The sequence below is a fragment of the Alligator mississippiensis genome, chromosome 3 (assembly GCF_030867095.1).
Source record: "Alligator mississippiensis isolate rAllMis1 chromosome 3, rAllMis1, whole genome shotgun sequence".
In the NCBI taxonomy this organism is placed as follows: Eukaryota; Metazoa; Chordata; order Crocodylia; family Alligatoridae; genus Alligator; species Alligator mississippiensis.
In genome coordinates, this window is record NC_081826.1 from 239,010,078 (window position 1) to 239,024,335 (window position 14,258).

General features: G+C 45.0%; 1 protein-coding gene across 1 annotated transcript; it reads left to right on the forward strand.

Moving 5' to 3' along the window:
* The first annotated feature begins 5,542 nt into the window (after positions 1-5,542).
* On the forward strand, positions 5,543-13,556 carry GLRX (glutaredoxin). The gene is made up of 3 exons (XM_006261638.4): positions 5,543-5,861; positions 7,217-7,337; positions 12,605-13,556. The coding sequence occupies exons 1-2, from the start codon at positions 5,655-5,657 to the stop codon at positions 7,328-7,330; spliced, it is 321 nt and encodes a 106-aa protein (XP_006261700.1). The 5' UTR covers positions 5,543-5,654; the 3' UTR covers positions 7,331-7,337; positions 12,605-13,556.
* The last annotated feature ends 702 nt before the right edge of the window (positions 13,557-14,258 follow it).

Here is a 14,258-nt window from a genome sequence, read left to right on the forward strand (position 1 = left end):
ATTGAACCTCATAAGATTTCCTTTGGTCCAATCCTCCAATTTATCAAAGTCTCTCTGAAGCCTATCCCTACCCTCCAGTGTATCTACTACTCCCCACCACTTGATGTCATCTGCAAACTTTTTGAGGGTGCACTCCATCCCATATTCCAGGTCAGTGATGAAGACACCGACCAGCCCCTGGACTGACCACTGGGGCGCTCTATTTGCTATCAGCTGCCAACTAGACATCAAGCCATTGATTACTGACCTTTGAGCCCAATGATCCAGCCAGTTTTCTATCCACCTTACAGTCCATTCATCCAACCAACCTGTACTTCCTTAGCTTGCCTGCAAGAATGTTGTGGGAGACCATATCAAAAGCCTTGCTAGAGTCAAAACAACCACTGCTCTCCCCACATCCAGAGCCAGTCATCTCATCATAGAAGGCAATCAGGGTGGTCAGTGTAGCAGGAGAATGGGAGTAGGGGAGAAGAATATCCCACTCGCCCCCTTCCCCTTACAAGCAGGCAGGCAGGCAGGCAAAAAGCCACAACAAGATGGGCTGGGGAAACACCGAGTGCAGCACGGCGAGCAGCTTGGTCCCGGTACTGCAGCCTAGAAATCCCCACCAGGAAAGAGAAGCTGCAGGAAACAGAAAAGGCAGCCCCAGCTAGGACTGCCCCAGCCAGAACGCCAAGCACCAGGGTGTCGAATACCCCAGAAGAAGGGATTCCTGACTCTAATTCACCACAGGCGATTCCTGTTCCAACAGGAAACCAGAACTACAGCTGGAGAACTCTGCCTCTTGCTAATGGACTGCATGAGCCCTGGAGCAGTTCAAAAGGGACACCAAAAATGATGAGAACATAGTCTGGACACTGGAGGAATATACCTGAGAAGAGTGAGGGGCAGTGCCCACGTTATCTAATGAACAATGGGAGATATCCAGCAGTAAGCCTGGGAAGTATTGCTAAGTATCTTCTTTCAAGTTATGGCAGGTGAGTGCCTGAGGGTGGGATAAGTTACTCACGAGTGCAGGCACAGGAGGGAGGCTCAAACCCCAAGAGTCATCCCTGTGACAGTCGCCTGACTTGCCCTTGGTGAATCTATGCTGACTGTTCCTAATCACCTATTCAAGTGCTTAGAAATCGATTCCTTGAGGACCTGCTCCATGATTTTGCTCCAGGGACTGAGGTGAGGCTGACTGATCTATAGTTCCCCAGATCCTCCTCCTTCCCTTTCTTAAAGATGGGCACTATATTTGCCCCTTTCCAATCTTCTGGGACCTCTCCCAATCGCCATGAGTTTTCAAAGATAATGGCCAGTGACTCTGCAGTCACATCAGCCAACCTCCCCAGCACCATTAAGTGCACCCTGTCCAGCCCCATGGACTCATACACGTCCAGCTTTTCTAAATAGTTCCTAACCTCTTTTTTTGCCAGTTGGCTGGTCACCTCCTGTACAAACTGTGCTGCCCAGTGCAGTAGTCTGGGAGCTGATCTTGCCTGCGAAGACTGAGGTGAAGAAGACATTGAGTACTTCAGCCTTGTCTGCATCCTCTGTCACTAGGTTGCCTCCCCCATTCAACAACGGTCCCACACTTTCCCTGACCTTCCAATTGTTGCTGACATACTTATAGAAACCCTTCTTGTTACCCTTCATATCCCTTGCTAGCTGCAACTCCAATTGCACTTTGGCCTTCCTGACTTCATCCCTGCCTGACTGAACAATACTCTTATACTCCTCCCTATTTGTTTGTCCAAGCTTCCACTTCCTGCAAGCTTTCTTTATGTGTGTTAGCTCACTGAAGAGTTCCTGCTAAGTCAAGCTGGTCTTCTGTCATACTTACTAGTTTACCTACACACCGGGATGGTTTGTTCCTGCACCCTCCGTAGGGTTTCTTTAAAATACAGCCAGCTCTCCTGAACTCCTTTCCCTCTCAGTTTGGCCTCCCAGGGGATCCTGCCTATGAGCTCCCTGAGCAAGTCAAAGTCTGCTTTTCTGAAGTCCAGGATTCTTACTCTGCTGCTTTCCTTCCTTCCTTCCTTCCTTCCTTCCTTCCTTCCTTCCTTCCTTCCTTCCTTCCTTCCTTCCTTCCTTCCTTCCCTCAGGATCCTGAATTCAGTCATCTTGTGGTTGCTTCTGTCCAAGTTGCCATTCACTACTACATTCCCCACCAATTCTTCCTTGTTCGTGAGCAGCAGGTCAAGAGAAGCAGGGCCCCCAGTTGGCATCTCCAACACTTTCACCAGGAAGTTGTCCCCAACACTCTCCAAAAGCTTCCAAGATTGCCTTTGAACTGCTGTATTATCTTCCCAGCAGATGTGACAGGGTGACTGAAGTCCCCTATGAGAACCAGGGCCTGTGATTCAGAAATGTCTGTAAGCTGTTTGAAGAAACAGCATTTATCTGACTTGTCATGGGTTTATTTGGGGTGGGGGGTGAGTTCTTTGCAACAATACAGTTGCTCTACAGGGTGCCTTGAATCTAAAAAGATTAGGACCCACTGATCTATAACCTACTAGTAACAGCCAGCTTCTGAAGCAGGCAGCACCAAAGTTTTTCCACCTGCTTTTCTAACACTGTTTAAATCTATCATGGCCAAGTTTTGGAGTCCTTATTCACATCAGCAAGCAGTTACACACGTATGTCTGTCAAGACAGCTCATGAGCTACTACTCTCTAGTAAGAACAAGGGGCCCACAATATAGCCACATCACTTTCAAACCCCCACCAGAAACCTTGATTTATACATACATTCAGTGAAATAGCACCCTTTGTTTTCAGTCAAGGCTCATTTAAAAAAACAAAGTGATAAATATAAGTTATAACAGTTATTACCACAGGTACATAACCAATTGACAGGCAAAAAACATGTTTAATACCTCTAGGATCTCAACCCTCCATCTCTAAAACAGAGCTTCCTAAACCAGGATTGTGTATTGAGAACTACACAGGTGCAGGAAATAGGCCTTAACACCTGTACATTATTTACCAAAGAAGAGAGCAGTTTTCTTTTTGGTTTTAAAGAGACACCAGTGCATTTGCATTGTTTCTGTGTAAGACCCCAAGTCTACAAACAGCTTGAATGCAGGCTGTTGTATATGACTAGTCTGTTAACTTCAACTGGCTTTTCCATGTACATAAAAGGAAGTATGTACAAAAGCTGTTGGCAGGATTGGGAATTTGTTTAGTAAATTGGTTTTGTCTAGTACAAGGGTGGGCAAACTGGTGGATTCAGTCTATGGCCGGACCAGCAGCCCCTGCCCATGTAGCTCATAGCTGGTCTCTGTAGAAACCCCGAATTCATGGCACCGTGACAGCATAGAGCCATGACACCATGGAGCCGCAAAACCAGGGCTCTGCCCTGGCCCCAGTCCCAGGCCTGGCCCTATGCTGTCACAGCCCCACACTGCTGCAGCCCCATGATCCCGAGGACTCCATGGAAACCAGCTGGGATCCATGAGGGCAGGGTATGTGACTGGGTGGAGAGCTGCTCTGGGCCGAGGCTGGGATATTGGGATGGTGACAGCATGGGACCAGGGCCACTGCAGAGCCATGATCTGCTCCTTGGATGTCCCTGCCCACAGAACCCACACTTGTCTCAAAGGCACAGCAGTGCATGGCCCTGCCCCAGCCTGGCCCAGGCCCTGCACTGTCACTGTCCCAAGATACCAGGGTCTCCTCAGCCCTGCCCCCCATCTTGCTCCTGGCTGTGGCTCTATCCCAGCTGCCCAGTCATCCTGTCTGTATGGGTCCCAGCCCTGGTGCTGGGTGCAGGGAGGATGGGCTGAGTTGCCCAGGCAGCAGGGCTTGATTCGGCAGCAGCAGCTAAGAAGAGCTGCTGCCACAGGGGCTTCTGGGAAATAGAGTGTGCTGCAGGCCAGATTTTGCTCACCCTGGTCTAGTAGTATATAGAACATAGTATTGAGTGTTTGGATTTCTTTTGTTCATTATTCCTTAAGCAGTCTTGAGCAAGATACACAGGTACTCCAAGTCTCCATTTCCCTAGGTGTAAAAGTGGGGTAAATATTTTGAGAGCCACAGGTGACAGGCTTTGCAAAAGTGCAGGGGACTATAATAATTGCTAATGGGGATTTGATCTTCTATTCCACCCCCGAGCTTCAAGCTGTTGCAGTGTTCTTTTCATTCCATGATCTTATGTCTTTTCTGAACATTACAAAAGGGATAGGAAAACACAGCACTCAAAAGAAGGCTTCAATTACTCTGCAGATCTGTCAGAGTAGTTTACCTTATGAACCCTATACTAGGTAAAATTACTTCAAATGACCAAGGGCCTTAGGAGCCTACATTCCATTGACTTCCAAAAGCATTATTGGTCAGTAGGGCTGAAGGTCTTTAGGCCTTTGATGTCAATGAAATTGAATACAGAAGCACACCCCACTTCTTTGTGCATCAGATAAAGGCATAATGTGCTTATACCTCATAGCACAATGCCAGGTCTAATTTGTTGCCTCTGTTGCTAACATGATCAAAACCCTGGTTATCTGCATACTGGTAAAGTGCATAAGATTAAATGCATAGCATAGTTCAGCCCTTCTGTCTGCTCTAACTTAACTTTACTCTGGTTAACTGCATTGTAACTGTAACTGTCTACTTTTTGTAACCAATCTTATTCTCTGCAACTGCATCAGAAACAGTGAAGGGAAGCAGCTCTCAAAGGGTTGCTATTAGAAGTTTTGAAAATGAAGGGTGCCACTCAGTTTCAGGGCTGCCATCTCCCCTCCTTTTCAAGACCCCTAATAAAAGCAGGCCTGAAACTGGCTAGTAGAAGCCTTGAAAATAAGGAGAGCAAGTCCATTTCTGGACTTCTCAGGCCGGAGCTCTGACAGCATCCTGTTTTTGATGAATGTTGTTTCTGTTACTGGTAAGTTTGGTTAGGTGAAAACTCTGAATAAATGCATAGCCCTTTCCAGTTGTTTGGCCCTTAAACAGAGTACGTTGTGCTCCAGATCAAGAAAAGAGGTCTGGCATTGTGAACAATGTCCCCTGAAAGATGACTTATGTAGGGTTGCCAGCTCTGTTTGAGTCTATTCCAGGTTTCATCACATGATGTAATGACATTAATGACTAATCTGTACTGTATGCAGGAAGACAAATGTACATTGCTATTACATTTAAAAAACCCACTGGACTACTGTATAAATTGAATTCCACATTTAACATTTATTTTAATGAATGCCCTATCATTTATCACCTGGGCGATTCTCCGCAGTCTCCTGGAGGTTATATCTAATTCCTGGAGACTCCAAGGCCATCCTGGAGGCTTGGCAACCCTACTGTTATGCCCCCGTGTCTCTAAGATTAACACTAATAAGCAAGACACAACTAAGGAGAGGGAGAAGAGAGACAAGACTGAAAGCTTAGTGCTGGAGTTACATGCATGTGCTAGAATCTTCTTTTATAACAAAATAAAGATGGTGAAATAACAACTGAGGGGCAAATGACTTCACATGGTTAAATCATTTAACTGTGCACAGAGGACACATGACGCACTGCCCCTTTAAAAAGCGAAACCAAATGAAGAAGACTCCTCCTCCAGGGTGTTGTCCCTGGAAGGAAAGCATTTTGCAAACTACAAATAGCTGGAGCTGGGTGGGGGCAGTACTATAGCATTCAGTCTGATTCTAGGTGTTAGACAGCAGCACCCTTAAGATGAGCCAGCAGTTTGTGAAGAGCAAACTTGGAGCTAATAAAGTGGCTGTTTTCATAAAACCAACCTGTCCTTACTGTCAGGAAGCTATAGAGCTTCTGAAGAAGTATACTTTCAAGCCAGGACATCTGGAGTTCATTGATCTCACAGCCAGAAATGACATGAGCAGTATTCAGGATTACTTCCTACAGTCAACAGGGGCAAGAACTGTAAGTTTTTGTTGGGTTTTTTTTTCTTTTTCTTTTCCAATTATTTTTATTTTACAGTTTCTTAATCTTGCCTTAGTAGTAAAGGCTTTCACAATTCCTACAGATATAATAATACCTTTAAAATGTGCTCGTGTCAGAGGTACTCTTTCTTCTTCCTCTGTAAAGTGGCTTTTGTTACTTTGGAAGAAAATGGATAACTAGCCTGACTTGAATTTTAAGCATTGTACCTCAGACCTGGACAAGCTTATTGTCCTACATCAAGCATCCAAACTGATACCTTGCTTTGGAACAATTGTGGCTAGTTTGAGTTAATTGCCATTTAAGTCTCACTAATGAAGGACTGTGCCCAGCAAATCACCTGGGAATCCATCAGTACTGTGTTAAACGGGTTGTCTGTTTCTAGCCCAAAGTATTGAACTACTGTTTCTGTATTACTGACAAGTGCTCTGGCTCTTGCAGAGTTAAGAGATGTGACTTCATCCTAGAAAGGAGAAATCAGCCTTGGATTAAGCTATTTTTAGGTATAAATGCTTAAGTATGGAGAGAACATTCCTTCTGAGACAATAGCAGCTGACTTGAGGTAGTTGCCATTCACACTACATGTGTAAATGCCTGTCTGTCTTCCTCCATCTGTTTCAATATGATTCACAGGTGACGGTCAACCCTGGGATAAACTGATGTTTCTCTTTCCTCTTATAGCAAAGAGGCTATGTTTCACAAGTCGAGTGATGACATTTGTTTCTTGTAAACGCATGTTCCACAAAGCCTGGGGCAGGCATCTCCCTGATGTCCTGTATAGTACAAGTAGCCTAGGTGGAGTAAGATTTAAAATGCTGGTTCAGATTTCATATTTGTAGTCTGAGGTAGTGTTACCTGAAGTTTTTAATGTAGCTAGCTATATATTTAAAAAAAAAAATCATTTTTAGATAGGCATGTGGTTCTGTATGTGTTAGTACTGTGCCTGTAATTTATGAAAGAAGAGTCATTGATGACATCCTCTGCTTCAATGCAATCTCTTGCATGTCCCCTCCACCCCCCTCAAAAAAAATCCCTGAGCTCTAGCGAACGCCAGTTAAAATATTCCTATCTTCATGTCCTTACACAACCCCTTAATTCATCTTTTTTACTTTCTCTGTACCCCATCCCTAAACTTAACCTGTGGCAGCTGTTTGCTTTCCTATTAGGCAGAGAAGGAGATCTGATATACTCCTCTCTCCAGAATAAGGATTTGATACCCACAGAATGAATGGGCAACTTTGCTGCTTGACTCCAATGCTCACATGTCTCCAGGGACTCGACTGTGCAGTTTATTTATCCTCCTTACTGACTAACAAATATAATTTGTATGTGTCTAGGTCCCCCGTGTGTACATCGGAGAAGTCTGCATTGGTGGTTATTCTGATCTAGATGCTTTAGATCAAAATGGAGAACTTGTACCAAAACTGAAAGAACTTGGTGCTCTACAGTAGTCCAAAGGTAAGTGGCTGATAGGAACTGGACCCAGTAATGGTTAAATGATATTTACTGATCAGTAAATGAGAACTAATAATATTGGTATTGGCAATATCCAGAATGCATTACTTGAGTATAACTGGGGTTTGTGTATACTTCACCTTCACATAGGAGAATGTTCCTTGATAACCAGTTTCATTGTGCAGCAGAAAACAAAGCTATTTTCCTTCCTTAGTGAAAGCTAGTCAGGGTGACATAAAACAAACTCTGGCTATAGGGCTAAGGAAGATGCAGACCCACAAAAAACTGTTGGTGCTCCTTCTTTCAGATCTGGGGGAACACATGACATCACCATCTTGCTTGTATCCAAATAATTAAAGAAAATACCATTCTGCAAAGCTTTTCCTTGCCTGTCTTACCTACCTACCTAGAAACAAAATAGTGGAGCCCCTAGGTACTTAAGCTGGAAAGAGAAGAAATACATCTATAAACGCATGCGTTTTTCTTCTGCTTAAGGCAGACTCTGTATAACAGTGGTGCATGCTGTTGTACAGGAGAAGAGAGCCTAATTATTCTTTCCCTTTCTCAAAATTGTTCTTGGTGTCTTTATTACCAGTTACCTATCACTCCTTCATAAGTGGAGGGAATGTTACACTTGACCAACTGCTTGACTGCATTCTCTTCAGAGAGTAGCTGGCCTCTGTTAGATCTTGGTCCCTGTAAGCTAGTGCAGCCAGACATTTTTCTTAATCAGAGTACAGCTGTAGAGTACATGCAGCCATATCGTCACGTTAGTGATTTTTAAATAAATAAATTGGATGCTCTGTATAGGGCTTGTTGTCATTTCTGTAGTCTCTGTTAATTTGCCAAGCTTGTTATCTAATGGCACTACTCTTCCTTTAATAAGATCACCTTTATAGATGGATATAATGTCTACTATGGTGATTTGAACCTGCTATCTCCAGTGCTAGCTACAGTTTGAGCCAAAGCATGCTCACTCTTAATCTCTGATTTGTAGTAGGCTTATCTCCTCCATTGGTTGGCTACTGAAGGTAAATGTATATAGACAGAATAGTTAATGTGTGAAGGAGCCATATCTATGTAATGGCAACATCCACAAAGTATGTAATAGAAGCTGTGAGGGTGAAAGGTGTCTTCTGTCATAAAAGAAGGATCAGTCAGGTCAGGAGACTGGATGAATGTCAGGCCTACAGGAAGAGTTAAAGTGGAGGTAAGTCCAGGGAGTCTCTGGAAGGTCTCCAGGACCTGCCACCAGCCTGATGACTTGCTTGAGGTTATCTATTTTACTTGCAGCATAGAGAAGTAGAGCTGGAAGGGACCTTTTAAATGTCCACTAGTACAACCCCCTGCCTTAGGCTGGAAAGGGCCCTGTATGCCACCTTGGTGCTAGATGCACTGATGCTAGTCTCTTGCTAAAGTAACACATGGATGAAGATGACTAAAAGCTAGCTGCTGCCTTCGTTCTGGGGCTTTGGTTTATGTGGTCAGGGCCAAATCAGTGTTTCAATCTAATCCTAGGGGGAAAAACTAGTCCTAACTTTTTCCATACTTAAGGAGGACAAAATGAGATGAGGGTGCTGGTATTTAAGCATCTTTGCTTTATCATATAAAGGAAAATGCTAGGATGGCACTAACAGGCCACTTAACTAATGCAGAACTTCCTATGCATGCACACTTCAACAGTTGTTGCAGTACAGTAATACCTACCTCTTTCCTTCTCCACACTGTAAGTGGACAGTGCTGTGGCAACTCCTACTGGCCAACAAGGATAAGGTGATGGTTGGGAGTCTGAGTACATGTGTGAATAAGGGGCGGGACAGAGCATCAGGAAACCACTTGTACTAAAACTTAAAGCCATACCACACCAGCAGAACAAGTAGAGTTGGGTATCACAGGGGAGGTATCAGTTAAAGAACTCTGAACAAGCATTGACTAAGTGATTATGATGCATGACATGGGTCAATTCCTATGCCTTAGATATGCATAAGTTTCAATCTCTCCTTCTCCCACAAGCTGAATAATCACTACCTGGTTTTCCTGGATCAGCTGCTCTGAGGCTCAGTAGATGGCAGCTGATGAATAGTAGTAAGAGTTCATCATAAGCTTTCACTTCTGTGCAGCTTCCCATAGTCCTGCTTGGTGCCCAAATACTAGACACCGGAATGCAGTTCACACATTCTGTGCTAGCATGTGCACATGCTACACGGAGAACAAAGAAAGGAAGATGAGTAGTTCTTCCCACAAGAGTTGGCAAGAATACATTGAATCAAAGAAAACTGGGGTTGGAAGGGACCTCAGGAGGTAACTTAGTCCAAAACCCTGTACAAAGCAGGACTGTCCTCAACTATATCATCCCAGTCAAGACTTTGTCTACCTGGGTTTTAAAAATCTCCAAGAATGGAGATTCCACAGCCTCTCTGAGTAGCCTGTTCTAGTGCTTTTCTACCTTCTTCATGAGGTTTTTGTTCATGGCTTTCCACCCACCCTCCCCTTCTGTATCTAACCTAACCTCTCTTGCTGTAAGTTGAGACCTTTGTTCTGTCATCTGCCACCACTGAGAACAGTTTAGCTTTGTCTTCTTTATAACCACTTTAAGGTGGGAATAGGCGAAATACAGCCTGCGGGCTAGATCCAGCGCAAAAGAAGGGGCAGCCTGAGCTGTAGTGTGTGCCCAGGCACATAGCAGGGCTTGGGGCAGTGCAGCTGCTGGTTGCTGCCCCAAGACCCCAGGGTCTCCATGGAGGCCAGCCAGGAGCTGTGCAGGTAGGGCATTCCACTGGGCAGACACAATCAGAGTGCTCTGCCTGTGCAGCTCCTAGCTGATCTGCATAGAGACCCCAAAATCTTGGGGCAATAACGGTGTGGGGCTGGGCCAGAGCAGAACAGCAATCTGTTTCCTGCACTTCCCTCCCCACAGAACCTGTCTCCATCGCAGGGGCATGTGGGCAACAGATTGCAGCTCTGCCACAGGCCTTGGGCTCTAGCCCCATGCTCCCCCTCCCCCCCCCCCCCCCGCAACCCTGCCCTGTGATCCCAGCCTCACCCATCCCTTCCACTCCTGAACACAGCTCCCAATCCACCTGGGGCCCTATTCCATATAGGGAGTTTTGATGAGATGTTGTATGGGGAGGGGAATAGAGAGAGTGGGTGTTGACCCAGCTGCAGCACCTCAACAAAATTCCCTACATGACCCACAGGCCCAAATAACTTCCTGCCTCTCCTTTAGGGGGTTGAAAGCTGTTGTTAAATGCGCCCCTAGTTTTCTCTCCTCCAGACTAAATAAGCCCAATTCTCTTGGCCTCGGCCTCTCCTTTCCTTGTAAATCATGTTCCCCAGCCTTCTAACCACTTTTGTTGCGCTTTGCTGAACTCTCCAATTTGCCCATGTCCTTTCTGTAGGGGGGTGGGGCAGGAAGCAAGACTGGACACAGTATTTCAGATGTGGCCTGTGGCAGAAGGCCACCTCTGTTTCTCCCCAAAAACTCTGCTCTGTGACAATTTGGTTAAGATGGGCCCAGCAGAGGATACACACCTTTTACCCTATCTCTTTAGGTAACCTGAGCTGAATATATTACTGAGGGAGGGGGTGAAAACCTGCTCCCTCTGCCTACGTGACTGGTATCACATACCTGGGTGAGGGGCTTCCTCCCTGGTGGGCTAGAGACTGCCAGTCTGCCCAGCAACTAGTGATGTATTTCAAATTGGTTGGCTGACAGCCAACAGGTGCTGGCCTCCATTGGACCAGGTAAATGAGGTCACAAGGGTTATATAAGTTAAGGACTGCCCAGGAGGAGGGGGCAGCAGCCATGAAGAAGACTCAGAGAGAGAGAGAGAGAGAGAGAGAGAGAGAAAAAAAGAGCTGGACCATCTGAAACTTGCTCTCTCTCTCTCAAAACTCATGATCAAGGAACTGCCTGCCTCCAGAGGGAATCTCTACCTGCCTCTGGATGATACTTGTAAGTAAGCTACCTGAGATCTAACTAGGTATATAGCTTGCAGTAACTCGGATGCGTGATCAAAGGCTACCCAACCAGGGGAGTTTGCTCTATGGGATTTCTCTGATATTGCTGTACCCTGTACCCTATTCTAACCCTATCTTCTGTAACCAATAAAGTTCTCTTTTGTACCTAGTATGGGAAACTTATTGGGAGTGGGTCTAGATGACGCCTTGGGGTCCCCTTGGTTCAGGTGACTAAGGGAGACCACTACTTGCCCTTCTGACTAAGGGAAGCATCCGAATTTCTTGAAGTGAATCAAGTACCCTTGAGGCCTACTAGGCCTGTAGTTCCCAGGGTGCGCAGAGCCAGAATCAGTCCAGAGCCCTGGGTGGTGGCAGTGGAACCCCCAGGCTAGCGGGTGTGCTCCCGGAAGGGGGTCAGCTAGACATGAGGCACCCCCAGGGAGGCACTTGGAGCCTGGAAGGTGGTTGGGTGCAGTGAGGTGGGTGGCTTCCAGCAGGAGCACCCCCTACTGGCCTGCCACATGGCCCCACTGGTGCCAAATAGTCCACATCTAGACATCCTTTAAAAATATATGATAGATGCTTGTAATAACCTGTCCCTTTAAAGCTTCCCCTTGCTATGAGTTAGTCTGTGGAAATACAAATCCACCTGTCTGCTATTGGACAAACAGCATATCAGTTATGTGACTGAGTTCTTTGCTTGGAGGGGAAGAGTGGGGGACAGAGGGGGGAAGAAAGTAAAATTTCCCATCTCTCCTTAAACAAGCACTGCCTTTGGGGAAGGAAGGAGGTGGCTGGGAATGGGGGGGGGGGGTGGCTATTCCTTGTTTTTTGTGGGGTGTCTCCTAAGAATGCAACTAGATCCTATTTAAGAAACTGGTGCTCTTGCAAAAATGCATTCTCTGACTAAAAAGAGACTACCAGTTTAATCTGGGCCTGATTTTAGTCTAGTATAAGATTTGACTCCTCCAAACCAGGGCAGGACGGTTACTTTTTCACAAAAGCCTTAAATGGCAATTAACTGGAATGGTTGTTGATTTGGATGCTTCACAGGTATTTGATGTGGGACAGTGGGCTTGTGCCTGTAAGATCTAGGGTTTACTAGAAACCATTGTTTATCTCTACGTGGGTTTTTGTTGTTGGATTTTGTATTTGTTTTGTTGTGGGTTTTTTTTGGTTTTTAGCCTTTTAGTAACTTGGTCTCTGTCTCAAAAGATCTGCAGTCCTTACCGTGTGTGTGTGTGTGTGTGTGTGTGTGTGTGTGTGTGTGTGTGTGTTTTGATGATTTTTTTTTTCTTCTTTAATTCCAGGATGGAGATGGCCAGAAGTTTGCCACAGGAGTCTTGGAGAACAAATGTCCTGTCAACCTCCAGTTTCCTTTTCTAATTCCATGAGAAACAGGGTTGAGATAATTACTTTTGAAAAATGGCCCCTTCTGAAAAATGCTGTAATATGCTGCTGCTCTTCATCCTGTGTACTACAGGAGCAAACTTGGAACCTGCTTGGGCAAGCAAACATTTTATTCTACTCTGATTTTGTTAAGCAATATCATTGTTCTCTGTATAGTGCTGTCCATAAACCATGGCCAGCATTTCCCTTCTCTGTCCAATTCCCTCTCCAGTTCTTGTGTTCTTTCCTTTAACATAGCTGCCAACAACTTAATGCTTTCTTATTAATACAAAGAATCAATTCAGCTGAATTGTAAGTTGAGACCATGTAGAGGCCTGTATCTTGCCATGTAACTGGTAATATTACTATAACCTCTCTTACATAAGATGAGGGGAGTGCAAAAGTAAATACTTATCGTTTATCAACATTCCTCTGTATCTTGTTCTTTATTACAACGTACAGGGATAAGCAAGAAGTAGCACTCTAGCTAATGCATCTGGGTTGGGAAGTCGAGCTTTGAAACATGGAAGCACCCTCAAATTACTCTAACGTTGGCCAATGTAAGGACTAAAGACAGGAAGGCTGTGCTGGATAATGAACTGGGGTGCAGGTGGGATGGCTGGCAAGTGGAACTGATTAGAAGCATTGCCCAAAAATGTGTTGGCTTGAAGTGGCTAACTTTGAATACCAAGCTCTCACTGCCTTTTACAAGTGCCTACTCCTACATCCCTTTTTCTCCTTGCCTCTCTTCAGTAGTAAAAGGAAGGGGAGGGCTACCAATATTCACTTGTGAATGACTTGTGTCTAATTTTTTAATGGCAAAAAACTTGCATATAAAAGTTCTGAATAAAGAGGAATGATTTTTCTCTCTCACTTTGCTGTTTCTGTGTAGTCTTGAGAGGCTCTTTGTGCATGAAATCCGTATTCTTTTTGAACCCCTTACAAGAACAGTGAAAACTTCCCCTGTTAGGCCCCAGCTCAAGTCTGGGTTCATGCCCGGTATGCAAAGGCCAATAAAGATACCAGGAGTGAAAGTATAAAAAATTTATTGCTAGCAATAAAAGGTGCAAGCGGAATAATTTCGCAAGACAAGCACCCACACATTCAATACTGAGCCCCTTATATACCAGAGGTTGAATCTTCATAAGCATCCTTGTTTGCTAATTGGTTATAAAGGAGTGACGCAAGGAGTTCTTTACTGAGCATGTCTCTATACCTGTGTTTTAGCTATGTATCTCATTAACGTACATATATGTTCCATTAGCATATATCTTCCCTGCCTCGGAGGGTGATTTTTAGTATTATAATGAGCTCTTTGTTCCAGTACCTCTGATTCTGTTTTTTGTTTTCAAGCTTCCTCTATCTAAGACTGTCTGCTCCTTATCATTGCAGATGGGCATTCGACACATAACAACATTCACTTTTGCTTAGGCTTTGCATAGTAGTTTCTAGGTCAAACCTTACACCCCTAGCTGACCTGGGGGAGGGGAGACAACTGTTTCACAGCCTTGACGTAGGCTCCTCTGGAAGAGGGATGTGGGGAGGACTTTAACAGATCTGGCTATAATGGATTGC

Coding starts and splice junctions, on each gene's coding strand:
- GLRX (XM_006261638.4), top strand. CDS start 5,655: ATGAGCCAGCAGTTTGTGAAGAGCAAACTTGGAGCTAATAAAGTGGCT. Junction 5,862..7,216: donor AGTCAACAGGGGCAAGAACT/GTAAGTTTTTGT, acceptor GTATGTGTCTAG/GTCCCCCGTGTGTACATCGG.